The following is a 27939-nucleotide window of genomic DNA, read 5'->3' on the forward strand; positions in this document are numbered from 1 at the left end:
GTTAAGAACCGTTTTGATTATATCAGCATGATTACTGTGTGTTTATATATGTGCATGTTCAGATTGTACGTCACTTTGAAGGTTCAAAACTTGTGTTGACATCCGGCGCTCAAACCGCATAGGTATAGTACTTTCATTCATTTGTACAATTTCTCACAGTGGTCGGATGTTTTTTCATGAACGACTGATTCTAATTAGACAATTAATGAACCATCAGTGATGTTTTGACCATCTTTCAAAGGGGACGCTACACCCAGGACCAGCCCGCACCTTCAGGGGACCCTAAGGAAAATTAGATTTGGGGCCCCCCTCTTACTTGATCATTTGCATAACTACTAGAACTCTTTCCAAGTTCTACTCCAGGGGTAGGCCACTACTTGGAGTCAGGGGGCGCATGTGACATGTTATACTTCTTTTGAAATAGATTAGTTTCATCAAATCGGTTTTGAAACATCCATCCATCCATTATCTGCACCGCTTATCCTCAGTAGGGTCGCGGGGGTGCTGGAGCCCCTCCCAGCTATCAGTGGGCAGGGGACCCAACCAGTCGCAGGGCACACAGAAACAGATGATTCACTCGCTCATTCACACCCAGGGACAATTTGGACCAGCCAAACCGGAGTGCCCGGAGGAAACCCACGCAAGTACGGGGAGAACATGCAAACTCCCCAAAGGAAGGTTCGATCTCATGACCTCAGTACTGTGCTGTGGACACACTAACCACTGCTCTGCCGTGCTGCCGAGTAGTTTTAGGATTTCAAGTCAAGTCAAGTCATGTTTATTTATTTTTAGTATTTTTGTCATATTACAGTAGTATTTGTTTTTTGTATTTTTGTACTATCTCTGTTATATTTTGGACGTTAGAATGTTTGAAGTATATCTGTAGTATCTATATAGTACAGTTTTACTATACTTTTATTTTTGTAGTATTTTTGTGATATTTCCATTGGATGATTTTTGTAGTATCGTTACAGGTGTCATTTGAAGTATTTCTGTTGCAAACCTCAAGTACTTTGGTAGTAATATTTCTCTAGTAGTGTTTTATATTATAGTATTATGTATTTCTATTTTTTTAGTATTTCAGTGGAAGTATAGTTGATGTATTACCAAGGCAGTATTTTACTAGTGTTTTTGTAGATTTTTTTTGTAATATTTACATGGTAGTATTTTTTAGGTCAATAATGCTGCAGTAGTATTTTGTAATAAAGTATTACTGTAGTAGTAATTCTATACTATTTTATCATTTTCAGAATGAAAGCAAAATAATATATGAGGTGCCTGTTTTGAAGCACTATATTTGATATTTATTTTTTTATTTATTGTGTAGTATTTTTGTTGCATTTCTGCAGAAGTATTTTTGATTGGACACAAAAAGTGAAAGTGGGAACCAAAAACTGAGCCACTCTTGGGGCGCCCCTAGTGGTGGCGGGGCCTTAAACAGCATCCGGCTACACCCAACAACAAATTAGCAGCTCTGGACTGACAAAAAACTCCAGCCAAGGTTAACTTTTCTTCAGAAGCATCAAAGATTTAAGAGCAGCCTTGTATTTCAGCAAAGATTCTTTTTTTTATTTTTATTTTTTTACGAGGGGCGCAAGAGCCCCGCAGCAAGCAGGCTTCAAATCAGCCAAGGATAAAAGAAGATAAAATGTTTATGACAAGAGGCTGAACAACTGAATTCCAATTTTGCCGATAACGTTTTACAAGGTGGGCGCATCTGGCCGGGTCGATACGGAGTGGGAGGTGCCAAGGAGACCTGACGAGGTAAGCGGCTGCTTAGGGAAACGCAACCACTAGGGGGCCCCCAAGATTGATTCACTGTTTCGGTTCCTATTGTCACTTTGTGTTTACTCCAAAATACTCCAAAATATACCAAAAATACTACACGATAACGACAAAACTAAATATCAAATATAGTGCTTGAAAATAGGGACATCGTATATTATTCTGCTTTCATTCTGAAAATTAAAAAAATAGTAGAGGATTACATACCTGTCAACCTCTACCTTTTTGCCGTGCAAAGTATGTTTATTAAGACGTGTACGACATACAGGCAAATCTGTATGGAAAAACGCAAATTTGTCAATGATGGGTACCATCCGGTATACACCGACTAACACGAAACGGCAAATCAATCAAGTCAAACGAGTTCGCCGCGGTAGCCTCTATCTCGTTTTTTTCATTGGAAACGAAGCGAGCGGTTTGATGCTAATGCGCGCATGCCTCTGCCGCCTGGGGATTTTCCATCATGCATCATTCCATGGTAGTTGTGTAGTGAAAGGAAGTCCGTCTCTTTTTAGTAAACCGGATTTTTCGGCTTAACTCATTAAAGAGAGCCGGCTCTTAAACGGCTCACTTGCTGTGATGCATCATATTACGAATGATTATGTTGTATAAAGAAGTTGAGGAAAAAAGGAAGTATAAAAGGAGAAAATGAAAAAAGACGGGTGTATGGTTATTCCTTTAACCAGTATATGTCACGGTCGCCTTGGTGACCAGTCTGCCCCGCCCCCTGGGCAACAGCTGAAAGCATTTCCACTGATGGTGGGTCTGTATTTAAGGCTGCATGGTGGGCTCTGCGGTTGCTGGTTCATTACTCATTATTCACAATCCCGGTCTGTTATGCCTTGTCCTGTTTAGTCTGTTATGCCTTGTCCTGTTGAGTTCGTGCCGGAGGAACTCTGTATTGTTCTGTTTTGCCTCGGAGTATTGGGCGACTTTTATTTTATTAAATAAAACCTATGGATCGTCAACGCATTTGAGTTCTCCCTTCATGCCTCCTGCCTCCGTTCTGGTCCGGTCACCTTCCACGCCACCACGCCAATGCGTGACAGAATGAACCCGCCAACAATTGAACTCAGCGAACGATCCCAGCGCGACTTGGGGAGAGCTGGAGTGCGCAGTTTGGCAGGCGCCTACTGAGTTGGCCTTCCCTGCCCGTTCGAACCACGGCCCCGCCCGTCGTGGCCCTTGCTGTGCCTCGAATGGGGTCCCAGGAAGAATTGACGCCTGCCTGCCCGACTCCCGTGCCGATTGCCTGCTATTCCCTCTCCCCTGCGTGCAAGTCCGACTCCGACTCCGCTGCCCGTCGGGCCAACTCCGACTCCGCTGCCCGTCGGGCCGACTCCGACTCCCAAGCCTGCCTGTTCGACTCCCAAGCCTGCCTGTTCGACTCCCAAGCCTGCCTGTTCGACTCCCAAGCCTGCCTGTTCGACTCCCATGCCTGCCTGTTCGACTCCCATGCCTGCCTGTTCGACTCCCATGCCTGCCTGTTCGACTCCCATGCCTGCCTGTTCGACTCCCATGCCTGCCTGTTCGACTCCCATGCCTGCCTTGAGTCTCCCTTTACTGATTTTGTTCAGTCTTTCCTGTCCTGTCTTGTCTGTTCTGAATCTGTTCCCCCCTGAGTCTGACTGTTCTGAACCTGTTCCCCCCTGAGTCTGACTCTTCTGAATCTGATCCCCCCTGAGTCTGACTCTTCTGAACCTGAACCCCCTGATTCTGACTCTTCTGAACCTGAACCCCCAGAGTGCGACTCTTCTGCATCGGCCTGACCTGAGTGCGACTCTTCTGCATCGGCCTGTCCTGAGTGCGACTCTTCTGCATCGGCCTGTCCTGAGTGCGACTCTTCTGCATCGGCCTGTCCTGTTTATCTGTCCTGATTTTGCCTGTCCTGTTTATCTGTCCTGTTCTCGTCGGTTCTGCCTGTCTGTCATCCCCTGTCCAGTTGGCCACCAGACCCCGCCTGCCGGGCGCCGATTCCGATCCGCCCGACGCAGATGGCGCCTGCCTCTCCCCGTTCCTGCGTGTTCGGAGGAGGGAGCGGGGTTGCCCCAATCGTGAGCGTCGAACCATTCCGGGGCGTGAGGTTGTAATTTTTTCTTTTTTGGGACCTCGGGAGCTGTCCCTTAAGAGGGGGGCTCTGTCACGGTCGCCTTGGTGACCAGTCTGCCCCGCCCCATGGGCAACAGCTGAAAGCATTTCCACTAATGGTGGGTCTGTATTTAAGGCTGCATGGTGGGCTCTGCGGTTGCTGGTTCATTACTCATTATTCACAATCCCGGTCTGTTATGCCTTGTCCTGTTTTAGTCTGTTATGCCTTGTCCTGTTGAGTTCGTGCCGGAGGAACTCTGTATTGTTCTGTTTTGCCTCGGAGTATTGGGCGACTTTTATTTTATTAAATAAAACCTATGGATCGTCAACGCATTTGAGTTCTCCCTTCATGCCTCCTGCCTCCGTTCTGGTCCGGTCACCTTCCACGCCACCACGCTTCGTGACAGTATATTACCAACAATAATTGAATGCAGAAAATGAATTAATAATTTGAATAAGAAAATGTATTATTCTACTTAATTATATTTGCATGTATTTTTTCCTTCTACAGTGACAGGTAACCAATCAGCGTCCGAACAGGCTCAGGTGCCTCGCATCGGTAATCATGACAACAAAAGTACTACAGATATGCTCGAAAAAAATACTACGATGGATATACTACATAAAAATTACTTTAGTAATTCTACAAAAAAGTGTGAGCGTTATTTATAACACTGTCATACCTGTCAACCTGTACGTTTTTCCCGTACAAAGTGTGTTTATACAGAAAATCTGTACGGAAAAACGCAAATTTGTCAATGATGGGTACCATCCTGTATACACCAACTATCGCGAAACAGCAAATCAATCAAGTCAAATGAGTTTGAGTTGTGTAGTGAAAGGAAGTCCGTCTCTTTTTAGAGAACCGGCTTTTTCGGCTCAACTCGTTAAAGAGAGCCGGCTCTCAAACGGCTCACTTGCTTTGATGCATTACATTATGAACTATTATGTTGTATAAAGGAGAGAATGAAAAAAGACAGGTTTGTGGTTATCCCTTTAATCAGTGTATTACCAACAATAATTTAATGCGGAAAATGAATGAATAATTTGAATAAGAAAATGTAGTATTCTACTTAATTATATTTGCATGTATTTTTTCCTTCTACAGTGAACGTCCAAGCTACTCAATTTTTGAACTTTTTTTATAATAAACCTCATTCACAACAAAATGTTAATTAACAATATATATGATATAACAAAACACATGAACAATTTAACATGTTAAACTACATAAATAAACACGATTGTAAAAAAAATATGGTGTAAGATTATTTTGTATTTTTGGAAGGGAAAATACGACATTTTGTAAGGGCATGGAGCCCTCGAGCGCGACAGGTATGCTTTTGTGTCATATAGAATAAAATAAATCTCCAGCTGCAAAAAGATAGAAGCAATATGTGACGTGAAATGGGAACCAGCTATTACATTCTTTGTAGAAACCCACGGGAGCAAAGTTAAATCAACAAGCTCTAATGAGGCATCTGAGCGTGTATCCGTCTCCGGGAGAAGCAAAAGACCGTTTTTATGAAAACAAAGTATGATCAAATGGGAGTATTCCGACCTCGACACCCGCCATTACGCCGCCCGACTGAAAAACTGCGTTGGAAAAAAGTCTCTTCGCCTCAGTGTGCTTCAATTCTGTGTCGGGCAGCCTCTGCCAAGGCAATTTGACGAGATTCCAAAAGCTCCATTTTTGAAGCCCAAAGGTCCAGAAGAGTGAGAATGAACAATATGAGGCAATCGCACACCAGAGCGCCGGGTTTTCTTTCCAAGACGCCGGTGCCAGGATAAATACCCCCGCGCCGTATTAGCGAGGCCGAATGAGTTTCTCGCTGGATTTAGCCGGAGCAATAACACCACCTTGAACTGTCACATGCTAAAAAATGGATTTTTTGGGAAGATTTCATGCGGGCAGGGGGTTTGAATGGATCAATTAGGCTAGAGTCGCTATAGCGCATCGTGGCTAAAATTTGGAGCAGCATTAGCAGCATGTGGCTCCAATTAGACAAATCCTTTTGAGTAATTGGACTCGTCACTTTTGTCAGTTTCAAGTTGTTACAGTCAGTGGTGGAGAGTTTTTCCTTTTTTTATTGGAAGGGTAGAAAATAATCTGAATATTTGATACAGCAGGTTTACCCAGAGAGTAATTCGACATGGAATGGCAGCTGTTAGAAATGTCCTTGAGCCATAGCTTTGATGGACATTAATACAAATGTATGTTCTTTACAGGAAAGGAAGGAAGGAAGGAAATTAGAGAAATAAATGAGGGATTGGAGGGAAGGAAAGGAAAGAAAGGAAGGAAGAAATAGGGTAGAGAATGACAGAAATAAAGAAATTACGAAATATGGGAGGGATGAACGAGGAAGGAAAAAAGGAAGGAGGGAAGGAAGGAAGGAGGGAAGGAAATTAAGTAACTATTGAGGGAATGGAAGGAACGAAAGGGAGGAAAAATAGGATACAGAATGACAGAAATTAAAGAAGAAAGAAATAATTGAATATGGGACAGATGAAGGAAAAAAAGGAAGGATGGAGGGAAGAATAAAAGGAAGGAAGGAAGGAAACTAAGAAACAAATGAGGGAATGGAAGGAAAGTATGGAAGAAATAGGGTATAGAATGACAGAAATTAGGGAAGAAAGAAATCATGAAATATGAGAGGAAGGAAGGAAATTAAGAAACAAATGAGTGAATGGAAGGCAGGAAAGGAAGGAAGAAACAGGGTAGAGAATGACAGAAGTTAAGGAAGAAAAAAAAACATAAAATATGGGAGCGAGGAAGGATGGAAGGAAGGAAGGAAATCAAGAAACAAATGGAAGGAACGAAAGTAAGGAAGAAATAGGGTATATCATGACAGAAATTAAGGAAGAAAAAAAGGATGGATAGGGTAGGATGGATGAATGAAAAGAAGGAAGGTGAAAGGGAAGGAAGGAAGGAAGGAAGGAAGGAAGGAAGGAAGCAAGGAAGCAAGGAAGGAAGGAAGGAAGGAAGGAAGGAAGGAAGGAAGGAAGGAAGGAAGGAAGGAAGGAAGGAAGGAAAGAAGGAAGGAAGGAAGGAAGGAAATTAAGAAAAAAAATGAGGGAATGGAAGGAAGGAAATGAAGTAAGAAACAGAGTAGAGAATGACAGAAGTTAGGGAAGAAAGAAATCATGAAATATGGGAGGTACAAAGGAAGGAAATCAGGAAAGAAATGTGGGAATGGAAGCAACGAAAAGAATGAAGAAATAGGGTATAGAATGACAGAAATTAAGGAAGAAAGAAATCGCGAAATATGGGAGCTATGAACAAAAAGAAGGAAGGAAAGAGGGAAATAACGAAGGAAGTAAGGACGGTTGGCAAGGTAGGTGGGTTAATATGTAGGTTGGCTAGGTAGGTGGGTGAGTAGTAGTGGTAAGATCAGACCTAAAAAAAAATCCAACCCGACCTGCCCGCAGGTTTAAAAGCCCAGACCAGCCCAAACATGACAAATTCACTTGTTTTAAGGGACCGAGCCCAAAATAAACCCAAATTTTCACATTTTATTTGTGAAAAGGAAAAGTGTCTTGCCCATCTCCGACAACAACCACTGCCCGAAGATTGCTGGGATAAGCTCCAGCACCCCAGCGACCCTGATGCGGATAAGCGACGCAGATAATGGATGGATTTCGAAATGTATATATATATATATATATATATATATATATATATATATATATATATATATATATATATATATATATATATATATATATATATATATATATATATATATATATATATATATATATATATATATATATATATACACACACATATGTATGACACATATAGCTGCAGCTCTCTAAGAAACAATAGATCTACCATTGGACAGTAACAGACCCAAGCACACACATACACAGGTTCAATTCTCCTGTTGTATCAATCACTTCCCTCACCTCACTTTACTGCGCTTTGGTCCGATTGCGCCAATATTCTCTGTTCAATAAAAAAAAAACTGATATATTGCTTGGGTGCATTTGTACAGCACAAGACAAAAGGGTAGAATAGATCGTTTTAAAACAAGGGGAATTTATACATGGGCAGCTGATAAATGACATATAACAAGGTCATCCTGCAGAAAAAAAAACATATGTATAAATTTAGTTTGCAGTTTTTTTTTGGTCTTCTACTGGAAAACAGTAAGCAGTCTTGTGCCTGCTCTAAAATGCTGGGTCGGGAGCAACTTAGCCAGTAAAAAAAAAATCATCATGTGAATCATTTTTGTCATAAAACCAATGTTCTATTACACTCAAAAATTCACAAAAACTCCAATAACTTAATTAAAAAGTTTGTTATCCGACCCAGGTTGAATTCGTCAACCTGGAGCTTGGTTTAGATAAACCTGACTTTAGAAATGAACATGAAAACCTTTGGGTCAAACAACAAAAAATGGAGCTCCATATTTCTCCTCCAACTCTTCTTCCTGTAACTGGGATTAAAATTGGTGGTAACTTCTATGCTGCTCATTAAAAAATATACATATGCGCAAGCCAAGTTAGAAACCACAGGAGGGTGGGGAAGGGAAGGAAACCTCCGGTGGCTGACTTAACTAGATTCGAGAAATGCATGAATCATAAATCTGAATCTTAAACAAGATGCGTCTAGCTCCAACTTTTGCTAATCCTTTCCTAATGAAGCCCCAAAAAATGTTCGTGCGATATTGTGGCTTCGGTTGATGTGGAAACGGCACATAATTGCTTGCAGATGTAAACAAATACACATGCACACAAACTGACTGCATTTTGTAGCAAATCAGTTTCTAAAATAATGTCTGCTGTACGCCCGAGGCGTGCATCTTTAGCGTCGGGTGGCTCACAACTTTTTTATTTTGCATATCATTTTTCAAAGTAAAAGCATAGAGAACGCAAGAAAAATGGAGAAGTGGTTAGGAATCAAGCCAAAGCCTCATCCCCAGAAAAAAGGTTCAAAAGAAGCGGAGAAAATATATGACGCTACAAAACGTAATCGTACATTAAAAGCATCGTAGGGAGAATGAATGAATATGAGGAAATACAGGTACATACTCATGGCAGATGGAAAACAGCAATGTCATATACATGCAATGAATATACTAAGTAGATTTATAATAAACTTAATTTGAAAGTGTTGTTCTGATTATAAATCCTTAATACTTAAATGTTTTTTTTTGCGATTAGTTGTCCTAATGTGTTTCAAGTTGTGAAAAAATGGGGCAGGAAACTTTATGGCTGGGCAGGCAAGTTTTCAGAGTTGTCTGCCCTGGTGTCCGCTAACTTTTTCTCATGAGTTTAACACACTGAGTAAATGTAAGTGGTCTGTATTTATATAGTGCCTTTCAAGTCACCGAAGACCTCCCGATGCAATGTGCTTCACACCTACCCATTCACACATTCGTTCACACACCGATAGCAGCGTCAGCCATGCAAGGCAACTACCTGCTTATCAGGGACATTGGGGATTCAGTGTCTTCACACTTCGACGTACAACACGGAGGAATCGAACCTGCCACCTCAAGACGAGGGCTCTACCGCCTGAGCTACAGCCGTAGTGAAGGATAACTTACCTTGTGTAGCCTTTTAGTTGTGATCATTAAAGGTGAGCGGATCTATCCAAATATCGAAAATATTGATTGATACTGAGTACTCAGATCGGATCGATACTATTATCCTGGAATCGATACGCCACGCCACCGCCATTTTCCTCAAAGCGCCGCATTTCTATGTAGATAGTGCAGCTCTTTTCTCACTCAACCTGCACCCTCAGCCACTCTCTAAATTTATGGATGCGTGACTGACGGGCACCCTTTTAGCACCTACACCTACCTGGCCTGCTGCTGCATCCTGCCTGTCAGGCAGAAAAGAGGTCAAAATATATTAACGCGCCTCCATATCAGAAGTGAAAAATGACTGATGCAAACAGGAAGCGCGACGCAGTGTGGACTTTTTTCCCAACAACAGTAAAAGGACAATGCTAGGTGATATTTGTGTAGTAAAGTTGTTTGCTACTGTGGCAACACCACACATTTACATGAACACGTGAATCAATTTTATCCTGCAGAGAACAATGAAATGCAAGCCACAATGTAAACATGCTGCTGTTACTGAACAAAAACCTGTAAATCTGTTCTGCAAAATATATTAATGCGCCTCCCTATCAGAAGCTGCAAACAGGAAGCATGACGCGGTGTGTACTTTTTTTCCAACTACAGAAAAGGACAATGCCAGGTGATATTTATGTAGTAAAGTTGTCTGCTACTGTAGCAACACCACACATTTACATGAACACGTAAACCAATTTTATCTTGCAGAGAACAATGAAATGCAACCAACAATGTAAACATGCTGCTGTTACTGAACAAAAACCTGCAAATCTGTTGTGCAAAATACATTAACGCGCCTCCATATCAGAAGCTACAAACAACAGATGCTAACAGGAAGCGCGACGCGGTGTGGACTTTTTTCCGACTACAGAAAAGGACAGTGCCACGTTATATTTGTGTAGTAAAGTTGTGTGGCCACACCACACATTTAAATAAACACATCGACCAATTTCACCTTGCAGAGAGGAACGAGCTGCAACCAAGAATGTAAAAATGTTGCTGTTCCTGAACAAAAACCTGTAAATCTGTTGTCACTATGAAAACAAAACCAATAAGAGACGATTGACTTTCTTTTTGCATTAGTTGGGTGGTTGGCGGGATGCCTTGAGCACTAGGGTCTTAGAGGCACCCTTTTCTTTGGTGTGTCTTGGGCAAGTACAGCCTGGTGGTGCCCATCCCTCGACAAAAATGTCATTTGAAAATATGCTATGGATGGTATTTTAGTTCTTTTGATGACATTTTCATACAGTATTTGTATTTTTGTTTGACTCTCTTGTATTCTGAAGGATTTGTAATAGAAGTATTTTTTTTACAATGCAACCCCTCTTTTTTTCTGAGGATAAGTGGTACGGATAATGGATGGATGGATTGGAGGGTTTTTTTCTGTTTAAGAGCGCAACTTTCTCGAACTTGAGAGAGAGGAAACACTGCTCCCGTCACTAGATCTCGTGACGTCATGTTTTGCTCCCGTTTAGCCAGGAATTTATTCGTCCGTAAATGTTGTTTATGTCCCGTTGCCATTGTTCAATTCCCACTCCGACTCTCTTTGATGACCACCTACGTGATTCACGATGATTCTAAAATTCTGACTCTGAGATAGAATGACAGAAATGACTCCGATGAAATGCACTGGCCCTGCACATCAGGAACTTTAATGCCACCTCGTGGATGTTGAAGGAATGACATCAAAGGGAATGTCGACTACTGGGGTCTCTTGATTTGGGGATGGGGACCCGAGTTAGGTTCCAGGCTAAGTGGGGCTGCGTCGCATAGAACAATCCACTATTCTAGATTCTATGAATTCATTTCCCACACCCAAAAATATCCGTCTTTCTCTCTCTCTCTGTCTCAGTCTCTCTTTCTCTCTCTCTCTCTCTCTCACTCTGTATCTTTTTCTGTCCCTCTCTTTCTTTCTCTGTATCTATCTCTTTTTGTGTCCGTCTCTGTCTTTATTTCTTGCTCATTTTCTCCCTATCGCTCTCTCTCTCTCTCCCTCTCTCTCTCTCTCGCTCCCCCTCTCCCCCCCTCTCCCTCTTTCTCTCTCTTTCACTCTCTCTCTCTTACTTTCTTTTTCTCTCTCTTTCTCACTCTGGTTCTTTATCAGTCTCTTTTTTCTTTCTCCGCACCTCTCTTTTTGTGTCCGTCTCTGTCTTTCTGTCCTTGTCTGTTCTTTTGTCTTTATCTCTCACTATCTGCCTTTTATCGTTCTATATTTATCTCCATCCCCCCCCCCCTCTCTCTCTCCCTCTCTCTCTCTCTCTCGCTCTCTCTCTTGCTCTATCCCTATCTCTTTCTCTCTGTGTGTCTCTCTTTTTGGGTCTCTGTCCATCTCTCTTTCTCTGTCTTTCTTTTTCTCGCTCTCTGTCTTTCTATCTATCTATCCCTATCTCTTTCGCTCTCTCTCCGTCAGTTTTGCTCCATTTCATGCTTTCATGGGGGTTAAGTACACCGACTTTCAAATACCGCATTTAAAACTCAGTTCAGACGGATCTCGCCTTTTGCCGGATCATATTTTTGTTTTTATTCCTGTGGCTGCGATTGTGAAAGAATTGTTCCCGATTTTGAGCCCTCCTAACTCCTTAGGACGGGGCTTCACACTATCGTCACATCGGCTGCGTATGGCCCCAGGGCTGCAAGTTTAAGACCCCTGAATACGTGTTTTTTTGCATGTCAAAAGATAGTTTAGAAAATAATCCAGTCTGAGTCCTGCGTCCATTAGCGTGCAGCTCAACAAAAAGACTCAGACTTCAAAGACAAGCATCTTTGACAAAACCTTTGCGCTGCTCACATCAAATCCATTTTTGGGGGGCCACGGGGGGCTAGTAGGTCTTTCAGGGTCAGAATTCTAGATGATACAGATGTGTTCAAATACTTATCTGCAGCCGTATCACACAAATTGTTAAAAAAAATCATGGATTGTGATTTCTGGATTTTTCTTTTTAGTTTATCTCTCTCACAGTGGACATCCACCTACGATTAAAATTTCGGACCCCTCCAGGATTTTGAAGTGGGAGAAATAGCAAAATAGCTTGTTGTCAAATACTTATTTTCTTCACTGTAAATACATACTATATATAATTTGACAGTACAGAAGTTATATGTAAAAAAAAAAAGTACAGTTATTGTTATTTGATTTTGATATATAATAGAGTATTTCATAAATGAATGAATTTCTTTGCAGATTTTACTTATTGCATACATTTCAACCAGTGTGTTTTCCTGTACTAAGTACAGTGGTGTAGTTTGATGTATTTCAAAATGTGCACAGCGTTTTTCAAGATGTAGTATCAGTATTAGTGTGTGAGCGTGTGTGAATAGGTAAGTGTGAAGCACATTGTAAAGCGCTTTGAGAGGTCATTGACCTGAAAAGCGCTGTATAAATGCAGACCATTTACAATTTATTGTCACACACTGCTGCCCACTCATGGATAGGTCAAGCTCATCTCTGAGGAGCAGGATGGCACTTCACACTGAAAAACAACGGTGACCAGATAATGAAGATCCTGTATCTGAGTCAGATCAGGAAGATTCTCCTGCTACTGGTAATGTGGGGCAGCAAATCAATACCTCAAAAACAGTTGGGAAAGAAATGGGCTCCCTAAGGCTGTTTTTTCCCAAGACACACCACAAGAAGTGGTGCTCTACAACCGTGGTTACAGGATCCTTGTACTGTGAATGGTGTTGAAGGAAAACTATATGGGAAAAAACAAGTTTGCCAATTATTGTTATAATTCAGTATGCACCGAATATCAAGAAACGGCAAATCGAACCAGTTTACCGCAGTAGCCTCCGTTCCGTATCATTTTTCCGCAGAAATGGAATGTGTCACCATGGTATTTCCCATCGAATGATTCAATCTTGTGCTAATGGACCAAAAGCATAGTACAACGTAGATTTCAACTTTTTAGGGATACAATCAAGTCGCAGTGTCGGACCCTGAATTAAAACACCCTAGGGCTCCAGCACCCCCGCGACCCTACTGAGGATAAGCGGTGCAGATAATGGATGGATGGATGGATGAGGTTAAATAGAACAGGCAAACAAGACAAAACGTGGAAAAAATTGATACAAGGGATGGACCCATTATCGGCACTGATATTTTGGTCTTTAATGGATATCGGAATTGGCATATTTTTTGATTGAAACACAAGACACTGAGTCTTCCCCTATCCTGCTTTCTGTGCCTGACTTTACCCACCACACGCCTTCTGATTGGATAAGCGACCATGGGCGGAGCCGCTGAAGCAGGAAGCTGTCCCCAATCTGCACTGACCGCAGTCTCCTGGAGCTAGAGTTAAGGGCTGTGATGAACATTTTTCGTATTTGCGAATATTTTTTTATTAATGTCTTTTTTTTCTGCGCCCCATTCGTGACCACTCTTGACTGAAATTGAATCGAGGAAATGTGGTCAACTTGCAGCGACGCTCACAGGGAAGCAGACCCACCCGGTGTCTCTGTCTCCTTCCCGCAAACTCGGATTTTCCTATGCTTCCCAGCGATAAGCTTCCAATAAAACGAGTGTCTCGATCGTAGTCTTTATAATGTTTGTATAATCTTGCGAATGTCAGCAAGACTGGAGGCGACCCAATATAGCTAAATGCTATAATATTCTCGCCCACGACTGTACACAAGTAGGCTCTACATAGCGCCACATTTCTATGTAGATAGCGCAGGTCTTTCCGTAATCACCCAGCACCCTCTGCCACTCTCTTAATTATACCTGGCCTTCTGCTGCACCCTGCCTGCCAGGCAGAAGAGAGGGCAAAATATACCTACTCGCCTCCATATCAGAAGTTAAAAACGACAGATGCAAACAGGAAGCATGGCGCAGTGTGGACTTTTTTCCCCAACTACAGAAAACGACAATGCTAGGTGATATTTGTGTAGTCAAGTTGCCTGCTATTGTGGTAACACCAGGCATTTACATGAACATTTGATCCAATTTCATCTTGTAGAGAACAATGAGCTGCAACCAAGAGTGTAAACATGTTGCTGTTACTGAACAAAAACCTGTAAATCTGTTGTCACTGACAACAAAGCCAATAAAAATTGACGCTTTATTTGCATCAGGTGGGTGGTTGGTTGGATCCCTTGAGCACTAGGGTCGTAGGGGCACCATTTCCTTTGGTGTGTCTTGGGCAAGTAGAGCCGGGTGGCGCCCATCCCTCTCCAGGCCAACAAATGCTATTTTTAAAGTATTATGCAAACGCCGATTTTTAAGCTTTTACAGGAAATGAATATCAGCTCCAAGTATCGGTTATCAGCTTCCTATTGATACTGATAATCGGTATCAGCCTTGGCCCTGAAAAAACGTTATTAATCGATCCTTAGACGAGCTTCGAAGAAAGATTTGGAATATTTGTATGGTGTCGCAGGCAAAAAAAAACGTGAAAATAGCTACATCTGGTTTCCATGATTTCGAGACCCATTTTGATACAAAAAGCCAGGGCAAAAAACGTAAAGGACTCAAAACCAATCAATAGATGTTCATTTCGTTCCTCAAAAAGAAGCAGAAGATTCCTCAACAATTGCACAAGTGATGTTTTGCCAATTCACCGCAGAGCACAATGTAACAGTTTGCCGATCAATTCGCATTTTTGCCAAAAACATGTTTCTCAATCACTAGGTTGTAATGTTTTTTTTTTCTTTTTGAAATTTAAATTACAAGCATCATTGATTGATATTTAGAATTTAACGAAACAAGAGTAAAATATCTCATGTTAAACTGTATCATAGTTAAGGAACTAGACTCTGAAGGGCACCCCAAAAAAATAGTCTTTTTTCATACACAAGGCGCACCGCACTATAAGGCTCATGCAATTGAGATGACAGTGAGAGCTATTGTGTGCATTTGTTGGTTAAACACTAGAAAATATTATCACAAAGATTGATCATTCAATAAGTGTCGTTGACCATAATCACATAACATTTCATGTAACGGTAATCGAACCCGGGCAGTGGCGGTGAGAGCACCAAAACTTTACAAGTAGACCACCAGTGGTACAGATGATATATGAAAAGGCATTAGAGCTCTTTTTCATAATCACTTAATTTCACTTAAAGGCACTGTGTGTAATATTTAGTGCCACCTAGTGGTACTAGAACCTTCGTTCTGTAAAAAAAAAAAAGACAAAAATGATTTAGGTAACAGGCAAACAATCTCTAAACTATCAAACCAGTTTTTTTTTTTTTGAAAAATCATAGGTTGAAAAATTTGTGTTTCTTTTACATTGTGGAATCCCTACTTAAGGTTGCCGAGGATGTTTGTGTGGCCACTTGCTGCCACGCTGTGCTCTGTGACACTGATTTTCCTTTGCATTAGACAATACAGTGCCATCTAGTGGTCAAATATTACACTCTGGGGCCTTAAGATGCCAGAAGCACTGCTTTCCATGGTTCATTCTGATGGGTTAAACAGTTTTTCAAAGTCTTCACTTGTCAGTCAATAACGTGGTTTAATATCTATACGTTCATAAAATAGTTTTCAAAGCAGGGGTCAGGAACCTATCCGACACAAAGAGCGATAAAAGCTAAATATTTAGATTTTGTTTTTGAGAGGGAGAGCCACACCATATATTTTAAGACAAAATTCAGCAAAACCGCCAAACCAGCTCTCCAGACAAAATCAAAATTTTCAACAAATTTGATTTTACTCTTTGACGTTAGATGATTTCATAGAATTTCCGAAATAAAAATGATGCAAGATCCTGTGTCCCATATTAACAGATATACCACTTTAAACTTGTCTCATTCCTGGATGATTTAAGATTATCAAGGCTTATTTTAACCTTATTTTATTCCGTAAATAATGGTGTCAAAACTAGGTGCAAGCAGAGTTCCTTTGTGAAAATGTCACAAAATACTGCAAACAAGGTTACTGACGTATTAACCTTCGGTGCAGACGGGAGAGAGAAGCTCGCTGTGCGTGTTCCTCCGCCCACCCATACTGCTCACCCAATCAAAATGCTCTGTGTGCTTTGCTCGGGTTTCTGGGTTTTTATTTTCCTTCTATGGGTTTTCGTCATAAATTGTCTCAACAGTGAACCTTAATTGTTTAATGAGCTTCCATATTAAGGAATCGTTAGACCACTGATTTTATTAGCGTTTCTTTGGCTATACTCACTGGACTTGACTCTGCACTCAACAGAATTGGAACGCTAGATGAAGTTTGTGTGATTATGATTTTATCTCTGAATCATATGAACCTTCTTTATAGCATTTTGTTGAAAAACATTCGTTTTTCTCTATTCTAACATTTGTTGGTGAAGAACTAGCAAAACTGTTTAACCTAATGGAACGCACTATGCAAATCAGTGTTTCTGTCACCATAAAAATTGATCGTCTAGTGGTTTAGTGTCGGCGCTCTCACCTCTTCTACTTGGGTTTGATTCTGGTTGTATACAATGTTATCAATTGATCAATCATCGCACAAATACGATAGTAAATGGAAAATCTCGTAGGATAACGCTTAACGATGACTACTGTTTGCAATACCATCTTATCCACCGTATTCTGTGTATTTTGTATATAAAGCACAATTTCAAATTTCAGGCCAAACTGGGGCTTCTACGTGTCTTGTAGTCTGGAAAATCCAGTGGTAATGTTCAACTATGTACATTAACACAAAAAAATGGTATAAGATGATTTTGTAAGGAAGGTGGACAAGTATGCTAGAAGGTCGGGGTCAGGAACCGATGGCTCGCTAGAAAGATATGGCTATTTCATGAGTGATTATGGCTCGGAGCTAAACATTCAAATTTCTTCTATGGCATTCCAATTCTGATCCTTTAAGTCTTCTGTATTAATTATTGGTTCAGTCCTATAAGTAATGGGCACAGTCCTGTAAAGTTTTAACATTTCTTCAACTGAAATCTGACTCCGAAAACACTTCACGTGTCTTGTCCAAACCCTTACAGTTGGCGCATGCCCAAAAGTCGGAGAAGTTATTGTGCCGAGTATAGTCCACATATTATTTTTATTTAGACGAATCAAACAGTTGAACACGTCGAATCTTTCTTACATGCCAATTACAATCGTGTGCCGGAGACAGACGAGAGCCATGGGGGCTCCCAGGTTGCCCACTTATATGACACATGGCCATGAAATGTTCACGCCCCATGACCAAGCCTCTGGCTGATTGGTCCGCGCTGTTGTCGATGCAAATTTCCCAATAGTCCTTTGAAGCCTGGGAGAAGGGTGATAGGTCATCACCCTCCATGCAGAATGGGGCACAACACACACATTATAACCCACCCAGGCGAGGTGATAAATCATTGTTATCTGCACAGACTGAAACCAAAGAAAACATTCCAAAGCACTGGCATTTTACAACATCCTTCTAAAAAGTTAACTCAAAGCTGGAGTCAAACTTAGGACAAGTATTTTGAGTATAAGTGGAAGAAAACAGCCTATAAAATAGTATACAACTTCAGTCCCAACGACAGTTTACAGTAAGGGTGTCAAACCAACAGACCCCATTTAGGCTACAAGTGGCTAAGGAATCCTTTATATGGAAGCTCGTTAATCAATGTATGTTCACTGTTGAGAAACTTTATGACTAAAACCCTCAGAACAAACTGTAAACACCAAAACGCAACGAATGATGTCCTACATTATATGAAATAGCTCGCTCTCTCTAAAAAAAAAAATCTCAATATTTTGCTATTGCAGCTCTTTGAATCAAAAATGTTCCCGATCCCCGCTATATGGGGTTCTTTTTAGAACACAACCCCGTGAAAAAGGAGGGATTACTGTATCGTGGATGCAAGTGCTTGGTGAAAAAGTACACAAACCGTGAGAGTGCTGATGAAATCCTTTCGTCACGTATCGCAAAGCGATGCTTTGCTTTCATGTGCAGCTCGGTTGATTTGACGCAGACACTCCAATGAACGCTCATTAACGTTAAGACTTTTGAAACCTGACTCGTTTTTTCTCGGAGACGTCACGCTTAGTGCACGAAAGACTACCGTTTGGTTTTTCCAACCCACTTTTTGGGTAGCTGCAGTTTCAGAACAGATTGAGTTGCCTTTACCCGAAAGTGACTCAACACAGCAGGCCGTGCATTTTACACCTAAGCATTCAGCTCCATTCTGAATTAGTGATGTGTGCTTGATGAGCTGGAAGTTTAATTTCCTATTTTATTTGTAGAGGAGAGATGATTTTAGCCGTGGTCCGCCCGGGGAACCAGCAACGCGGATTGCGCAAGGGGGGTAGGCAGGTGCGAATACTTAAACCTTGTCTTTTGCAATTAAATCCAAGTTAAAAATAGAGTGTAAACAGAGACAAAGAACAATGACAGGTGGATAATAAGAACTTTCAGGCTTAACACGGGTCAGGTCTGGCTTGGGCTCAAGCTTAAGATCTCTTGGCAATAAGTGGAGGACAAAACCTTTTCCCGCTTGTGCAGCTCAGTCTCTCTCTGCTAGCAAGCACTCACAGGCCAACTCGAAATCTGATAATGGTTAAACCAACAGCTTTTTCAAAGACTGATGTGACAGTACATGGCCTTCAAATATTTTTGTCAAGGCCTCCAGGTAAATATTTGAGCCGAGCAACAACTACTTGGTAAATGCTTGGATATGAAACCACTCGTCTGGAAGTAGCACAACCAGGGAGCAGGCCTTGCTAACCCTGATCGCCCACAACTGGTAAAGAGTAATAATATAGTCTTGGACTTCAGGAGGACGAAAACTGACATTCCACCCATCATCATCAATGAAGGCTGTGTGAAGATAGTCTGAAGCATCCGTTTCCTGGTGGTCCACATCAATGTGAATCTAATCTGGAACACTAGCAGTGAACAGTCCCTTAAAAAGGCCAAGGAAAGACTCCACTTCTTGAGGGTTCTGAGGAAGAACTGTACATGAGTCAATGCCTCATACACCATAAGAAAGACAATGACCAAAAAATGGCATGGACGGTAGATGTTCTGGGCTAGAAATCACTTGTGTCACAAAAAAACCATAGTCAACTAACATTTGCCAAAAAGCATCTTGATTAGCCTCAAAATTTCTATCCTGTGGACTGATACGTCAAAAAAATGAACTTTCTGGAAGGTGTTCAGACCGTTAAATCTGGTGTAAAATGGCATAGCCTTCGACATCAAGAACATGATGATAACAGTAGAGTATAGTGGTGGTGGTGTAGTGGTCCTGGGCTGCTTTGCTGCCTCAGGACCAGGACAACTGTGGTTGGCCAAATAATGAATTCTGGTTTCTACCAAAAGATTCTGCAGGTCGCGCCCTCAAACTCAAGCGCTCTTGGATCATGACGGCGATCTGAAAACACACCACCAAGTCCATCCCTGAATGGCTCAAAAAAAAAATCAAAATGAAGGTTCTGAAGTCAAAGTCCAGATTGAAATCCAATTCAGTTCATGCCTGAAAACCCTCCAATATGGCAGATTAGAAACCATTTTGCAAAGAAGAGTGGGACAAAATTGTGAAAGACCCATTACCATGGTTATTGTTTGATTTCTGTTATTGCTGCAAAAATCTGGCCCAAATCTCTACTAGGTTTAAAAGGTATTTACTTATAGGTTTTGATTTTTTTGTGCCTTAAAGGGAACTTGTAGTGTACCTACCATAATCATGTGTGCCGACTCGAGAAATTTAGTCTCAAAGTTGCTCGATTTGGCTTAAATCCTCTACATCTATGATGTCACCGGACAAAGACAAGACTCTTAACAATGGCGCGTCTCGTTGAGATAACATATGACACACCTCCAAAACAGATGGCGATTGTCGTGAACACCAATTGCATACAGCTTATTTCTCCATCTGCACCACTTATCCTCAGTAAGGTTGCGGGGGATAGCTGGAGCCCATCCCAGTCGTCTTCGGGCAGTGGGGAGGGGACACCCTGAACTGGTTGCCAGCCCGTAGCAGGGCACACAGGGACAGACAACTCATTTTGCTCATTAAAGCCGAGGGACAATTTGGAGTCACCATGCGTGTCTTAGGAATGTGGTGGAATACCAGAGTGCCCAGAGGAAACCCACGCAGGCACAGGGAGAACATGCAAAGTCCACAAAGGGATGCTGTGATAGCTGGAAATGAACCCCGGACCCCCTTACCGTGGGGCTGCGTGCCGCCAGCTGATTTCTTTTCCATTGCAACTTTGCCTACGGTGTCACAGGAGGACTTGTGACTGCTTTTGTCCGAGTTGCGTGCTCGGATCTTCAAAAGATGCTTGAGGTAGGTTATCCTACTGCCGTTACAGTCCGTGTTCCTTTTTTTGTCCCCTTCTCTACAGTTGAGGTTGCCAATTTTGGGCTTTCCTTTGTGTTTTTAGCCACGCGTCTTGCAATTTGGGTATAATATGGTCCAGATACCTCATCGTTAGTGTCGGGGGGCTGACGAAGGCTTCCAGTTTTGTTTGGTCTAAGTTAGCATTGTTAGCAGTTGGCTAGCTGGCTAGCCTAATGTGTCCATAGTATTTTTTCCTGGCTTGGTTCATGTTTGTTGCTGCATCTGTTTTTGTAGTTGGTTACCTGGTAGTCTGGCTGCTTACTGCAGGTTTTTGGTCAGCCAGACTTACGATTTTCAGCCGAGCCGTCCCGGTTAGCCCTCTTAAGCAGCCGGCCAACCTGCTGTATTCATTTCGTTCATTTCTTGCTGTGTCAATGTTTTTTTTGCCGCGGCTATTTTGTTGTTATTGGCTTCTGGTTATCCTTGCCGCTTACTGCATGTTTTCTAAAAAGCACAATGAGAAATACTAAATACGGAGACTCGAAGTGAACAAAACACAGCTTTTTTTTTGCCTAGGACGAGAAAAACGTGAAAAAAAAATTAAAAAAAGAAAAAAAGAAGGAAAAAATTAATTTTGGTATTGTAACTAGAGCATTGCTTTAGGGGTTGCTAGCTGTGCCAGGCACAACATTAGCAACTATCATTAGCAGCTTCTTTCATTTTCAACAATCGATCGGTTCCAACTCTCGGAATTTTGGATTCGGCCCTCTGTCCATTGGAGTTTGACTACAAATATGGATTTATGAGAACTAAGCTTTCTTCACTGGTCCAACAGCTACGCAACTAGCCCGTTCAAAACAAACAATGTCGATCTCCTGTCACTGAGCGCAGAGTTGGAGTTACCGCTGGGAAGCTAATGAAGATGCGTGTATCTCGCCGAAAGGTAGGAAGTGGAGGAGCTTATGCAAATGAAGCCTTTAAACACCTCATAAGTCAGGAAAACAAGTGACGCAGACTCGCTCGGGCTGATTCGGATCGGCGATTACATAAAACTGACTAACATAAAACCGACTAAATCCGTTAGGCCGCCGTAAATTCCGGACTAAGAGCAAATTCAAGGAAAAAAAACCTTACTTCCTTTTGCCGGATTTTAGACTTCAAGCTTAAACAGCCATAAAAATGAACTCATTCACATCCATTTTTTTTAAAATAAATCGGCGGGGAAATGTCTAGTAAAGGAAAGTAACAAAGTGTACTGCAATTAAAGCACTCATCTCATTAGCCGTACTGCTTATCCTCATTAGGGTCGCGGGTGTGCTGGAGCCCATCCCAGCCATCTCCAGGCAGTGGGCAGGGGACACCCTGAACTGGTTGCCAGCCAATCGCAGGGCACACAGGGACAGACAACTCATTCACTCATTTACACCTAGGGACAATTTGGACCGGCCATTTCACCTGAAATGTATGTTTTTGGAACGTGGGAGGAAACCGGAGTGCCCGGAAGAAACCCACGCAAGCACGGGGAGAACATACAAACTCCGCACAGGAAGTCTGGAGCTGGATTTGAACCCACGACAGGTTCCCATGACATGAACATTGCTGTCAATTGATCTTAATCAATATGAATTCAATTTGCATTCAAATCTACATTGGAGTGGGACAAAACAGAACTTAAGTCGGGCAAGCATGTGGTCTTCCTCTGGTATACCAGATCATTTTCCTTCAGCAGATGCAAATAAAATCAAATTAGAAATCTATTTTATAGCTTATGAATGACCTATATTTCACGTTGACAATATCTGTGTGACAGGCGTGTCCAAAGTCCGGCCCAGGGGCCAGTTACGGCCCATGATCAAATTTCTACTGGCCTGTGGCTTCTGTCATAAAAATGACAGTAATGTTGACAACAGTATAAAATAAATTTGCACCTTAAAAAAAAAAACATCACTATTTCACCAGATGATGGCAGTAGCCCTTTAGCCACCTTTCTTTGCGAATTTCAGCCCTCTTTATTTTGGACATGGAAACTGTGAATAATTTTAAAAAGTTGACTGCGAGGGCCCCTGTTTCCAGGACAAGTGGAAATTGGAGTTTCTTTTATTTCACCTAAATATTATTTCCCAAGAGACTTTGTCCATTTTCAAATAATTTATTAACAAGAGGCCCTGCCAGACCAAACATGCTGACTACAAATGAACACTGTGAAAAGGTGAAGCGACCGGAAGCTGTTTTTAACAGCACGGTGCCGCTTTTTCACCAGACTTTCTGAGTCAAATGAAAATGCTACAGAGGCGAGCTATGAGGTCGCGACACTGATCGCCAAGCACAACATTTCACGGAGGGTGAATTTATCAAAGACGGTTCAAAGAATGCCAGGCTGTATAGTCGGCCCTCGTACATTTTCAGCTTACCGCTTTCTCAAAAGTTTGGGTTATAGAGGTCAAACTTCCGTTTTTACCAAAGTTAATGAGCTAAAATAGTTTATTTCCCTCCACAGGCAGCTCAAAATATGATTTGGCCATGAAATTCTACACAAGGTGGGCAGACATTTCAGAGACTATTTGCAGAGAAGCAATTTCAGAAACTCAATTGTCCATAATATGTATCACTCAGACGCGAATACCTCATCTTCTAAATGCGGATTTATGAGGAGGCAGACAGAAACAGCGCAGCGGAGGCTGAATTATCGACAAGTGGCAGCTATCAAGGTTTTCGGGGGCGATCCCGGGGGAAGACGCCGTGTTATCGTCCTAAAAATGACGCTGTGGGCAGGTAGGCGGAGGAAACGCCTCTCGTGGGAAATTCTCAGCTGTTGCATCCCTGAGCCAGGACTTTATGGTGCGTCTCTTACAGGTGACGGCAATAGGAGTGTCAAAACAGGAGCATCGATACAATTTTTAGATTCCTTACGGCAGGAGTGTCAAAGTCAAACTAACGGAGGGCCGAATAAAGGAATTTGGAGACAAGCCGAGGGCCCGACTGATCGGATTTTGAAAAGTTCACATATAGACTCGTGAACCTAATTGAACCTGCTGAAAAGCTAACGACTAAATTCCAAAATAACCAGATAAATAAAGACATACTAGGGACTGAGTCTGCATTATGACTTTTTGGGCCGTTTTGGTGTCACCTTTGATATCCCAAAAGAAATTCAAAGGGCCACGGGATTCTCGTGGGTGACCAACCCACTTACGAAGCGGCGTAGGGATCCTAAACGAAAGTGGGGCTGTCAGTCAGGCTTTGATGCTAAGCTAAGGAAGTTTGTTACCTCCAGCCTTGATTACTGTAACGTATTACTCTCTGGTCTCCCAAAGAGCCTGCAGCTAGTACAGAAAACTGCAGCGAGGCTTTTAACTAAGACAAGAAAGTTTGATAACATGACCCCGATTTTAGCTAACATGCATTGGTACCCTGCTAGCTCAAGATGTGATTTTAAGGTTCTGTTGGTAGTATACAAAATCATGCATGGACTTTCTCCCTCATGTATTTCAGATTTGATTTCCCCCTGTGTTCCGTCTGGAGCCTTCCCTCTGAAAACGCTGGTCTACTAGTGATTCCAAGAGCCAAGAAGAAATCCGAAGGTTCAAGGGTGTTCTCCATTCGGGCCCCAATGCTGTGAAATGCTCTTCTCCCTGAAATTCGATCTGCAACCTCAGTGGAACTGTTTAAATCTAAGCTTGGAACACAATTCCATTAAATAGCCTATAACCTATATTTCCTATTAATAATATCTGTGTATTATTTGTTGTTGCAACATCCATTGTAACCTGGTTATCCTGGAAGGGGGAGTACCTCACGTGCGGTCCCATCTCAGGGTTTCTTCATTTTCCTCATGTTGAGGTTTTCAAATTTTTCCTTGCCCTCATATAGGTTTTAGCTCAGGGGAGGGTGTAATAATAGTCTGTTTTTAAGGGCTAAAGAAATAAACGTGACTTGACTTAACTTATGGCTCCGTTAGTATGCTATAATTGGCTCGTTTCTTTGTAAAACGACCCAAAAAAGGGGTGAATTGATCCAGGTATTTGGTTTGTCCCATTTTTTTTGTGATTTTAGCGTACAAAGAGGCACAAGAATACACAATTATTGTTGTTTTTGTCTGTTGTGTACTGAAAGCTGTACCCTCATTGGTTCATCTTGCTGTAGAGGGGGCGGGGTAACATAACATTTGTATTGCATGAGGTTCTAAAGCCAAAATCTTGAAGGTAATTTTGGGGTCAACACTTTTCAACTGAAAGAAACCCACATTAATCAGGCACCATAGGTAGCCAAGTTTCTATTCACGCAAGAATGGGGGAAATTTACTACAAATAAAACAAAAAAAGCAGTTTTAAATCATTCAGTCAAACATAGATACTTCTTAAATATGATTAGGTTGAAATGTGATCAAGTACAAAAACTATGAAGGAAAAACAACACTTTCCTCACAAGGAGAATTGGTTCCCGGTGTATGCCACTTTGTGGAAGTACAACCTTTATGCCAATGCCAACAGCGCGGTACTGATCAATGGTACCATTGGAGCTGGTTTTGATCCACAGTGGTTTTAAGACAAGGCTGCATTCTCTCTCCAACTTTATTCAACATCACCCTGGAGAGGATCATGACCGAAGCCCTGGACCAACATGAAGGTACAATCAGCATTGGGGGATGTAATGTCACTCACCTCCGTTTTGCTGATAATATTGCCAGACTAGCAGGAAAGGAACAGGAACTCCCAGATCTGGTCAATTGCCTGAACAAAGCATCAAGCCAGTATGGGATGGGAATCGGCACAGAAAAAAACAAAATTCATGACCAACAATCCCCAAGGTATCACCACAACATCAAAAACCCACAAAACCTTGAACCTGTCACCAAGTTCAAATATCTTGGAGCTGTCCTTTAAAACGGGGGGTCAGAACCAGAACTCATGGCCAGGATAGCTCCAACCATAGCCGCGCTTGCCAGACATAAACCTTTTAGGACAACACCATCAGAGGCCACATTGGACCCTACGAAGAACTGTCACAACATCTTCAGGACTGGCTGAGATCTTTCTCCAGGACACAGTCCAAGGGGGCAGGAAGAGAGGAAGACTGACAAAGAACTGGGCCGACAACATTGAGGAATGGACTGGTGCCATCTTTGTCACGACCCGGACTCAGGCCAGGAACAGTCAGCAGTGGAGAGAACTGTCCAGAGTTGCTTCCTCAGAGGTGCCCTGATGAACGGTTAAAGGATCTGTGTACTGTATGTTACAACACTGAAGCAAGAACAACCTTTCAGATTTGGCCCGCGGGCCTTGACTTTGACATATGTGGCGTAGATGATACCTAAGAACAGGGGTCTGAGACTCAAGGTGATAGTTTAAGGCCCCTGTTTTAATACTAATGTTGAAAGGACGTTGTGTAATAATTGCCATCTAGATGTTGCTGTATTCTCTTGTGCCACTGAAAATGAGTGCTAAAAGCAAAACAGAAGAAAACAAAATATGGAGACTCAAAGTGACTGAAACGTACCTTATTACTTTTGAAAAGAAAGACAAACAAGAAAAGAAAAGAAACAAGAAATTAAAAGAAGTGAAAGACAAAGGGACAAAAAAGAAAACGGACAAAAAGTAAAACTCAAGACAAAAGGAAAAGAAAAATGAAAAGAAAATAAAAAAAAGAGAAAATCAAAAACATGAGATGAAAAAATAGGGATTTTTTTTCCATTTTGGTCATTTTCTCCTTAATTCCTTTCTTTTCTCAATTTCCTTTTCCTTTCTTTTTCCCTAATTTCCTTTTTGATTTTCTTTTTATTCCCGTTTTCCTTTTTTGTCTCGTTTACTTATTCCGTCTTTTTTTAATTCATATTAAAAAAAAAAATCGCTTTTTGTCTTTTTTTTTGAAAGGCTGGGTAAAAAATTGGAAGAAAAAGCGTACGTTTTGCTCACTTTAAGTCTCCATAGTTTGTGGTCTCATTTTTAGTTGCACTACACATCACAGTGACATCTAGTGGACAAATATAAAACGCTGTACCTGTAATAACTTTTCTAAAATAAGGACTTATTATGTTGTTATTTTGTTCTTCACAGACCCCTTAATCACCACGGTACCATTTCTCCTGGTGTGTCTTGGGACAGTACAGCCTGAGGGTACCCATCCCTCTGCTGGTTGTTTTAAGGTAGGGGTTTGCAGGAGAAGCCCCACGATATGATTTAGATACAGCACCTTCATTATCTGGTCGCTGTCGTTTTTCGGTGTAAAGTGTCCTTCCGTTCAATGGGACAATACTGTTGGTTGGTTGGATCCCTTAACCACTAGGGTTGTAGGGGTACCATTCACTGTGGTGTGTCTTGTTCAAGTACTGCCTGGGACATTCCAGAAGAAACCGTTTCAAAGAGTAACAGAAAATTAACATTAATTTGGGCATTTTTTTTGTTCTAAACTCGAAATATTTGACAACTTTTTACATACAAAAGCTTTTGAAAGAGATGCCAACATGTAAAAATACCTAAGTTATTTGATATGTTTTTGGTAAATTGGTTAGTTGGCTCCCTTAACCACTAGGGTCTTAGAGGCACCATTCCGTGTTGTGTGTCCTGGGCAAGTACAACCTGGTGGCACCCATCCTATTACTAGGTTAACTATTGCAAGTAGGGTTAAACAGACTCAGTCAACCACACAAGAAAATAATCAATGTACTATAAATTCCCAATGACTGAGCACTGATGAGCTATTTTCAGAACATTTGTCCTGGTGCTCACTGGTACCACGTTGGAGACCCCAGTATTATATAAACGCTCACCCACAGAGAACCACGTCCACTCACCTGCTTGCATGAGCCGCCCCTGTCGCCCGAACACCTGCGAGAAGGTGTCGTCCCGTTGGCAGCAGGTAAGCGTCTCCTCCATGGCGGAGATGAGGGAGGAGGTGAGTAAAAGACAACGAGAAGGGGAGGTCGAAAAGGGGTCTTACTTTCCAAAACGAGGTCGGCTTCGTGGAAGCGGACGCGGCTTGCTAGCTTGCAGCGATGTGAGCTGGAAGTGCTCGCTGTGCAGATGATGTTGGATGGGTGAGTCGTGGGTGAGGGGAGGGGCCGAGTGAGGGGGTGCCTGCCTTGGAAAGTGCCTACTCGGATGTAGAAGGGATCCCTGCGTCAAGCAGTAATGTGTGGCTTTATCGTATCCTTAGATCAAATTGTTTGTACCGTATTTTCCGCACTATAAGGTGCACCTAAAAGCCTTTATTTTTTTCAAAAGCTGACCATGCACCTTATAATACAGTGCGCCTTATATATGGCTCAATGGTGTGTCGCAAAGTCTTGC

The 27939-nt window shown here is 41.9% G+C and overlaps 1 protein-coding gene across 2 annotated transcripts in view; it reads right to left on the reverse strand.

Annotated features, from left to right (window-relative positions):
• kaznb (kazrin, periplakin interacting protein b) overlaps window positions 1-27652 on the reverse strand; it is a 198297-nt gene extending 170645 nt beyond the window's left edge. Inside the window, exons 1-2 of one of the 2 annotated variants that reach the window (XM_088338051.1) lie at window positions 27590-27652; window positions 27444-27519 (exon numbers count right to left, since the gene is read on the reverse strand). In XM_088338051.1, the coding sequence (XP_088194177.1) occupies window positions 27444-27453 (10 nt within the window). In that variant the 5' untranslated portion in view covers window positions 27454-27519; window positions 27590-27652. Of the gene's footprint in view, window positions 1-27443; window positions 27526-27589 lie in introns of those variants that run through there. The other variant, XM_088338049.1, reaches the window with a different exon arrangement.
• Between the last annotated feature and the right edge of the window lie 287 nt (window positions 27653-27939).

The sequence above is a fragment of the Urocampus carinirostris genome, chromosome 6 (genome assembly GCF_059441175.1).
Source record: "Urocampus carinirostris isolate Australia breed hairy pipefish chromosome 6, RoL_Ucar_1.0, whole genome shotgun sequence".
NCBI classification, from domain to species: domain Eukaryota; kingdom Metazoa; phylum Chordata; class Actinopteri; order Syngnathiformes; family Syngnathidae; genus Urocampus; species Urocampus carinirostris.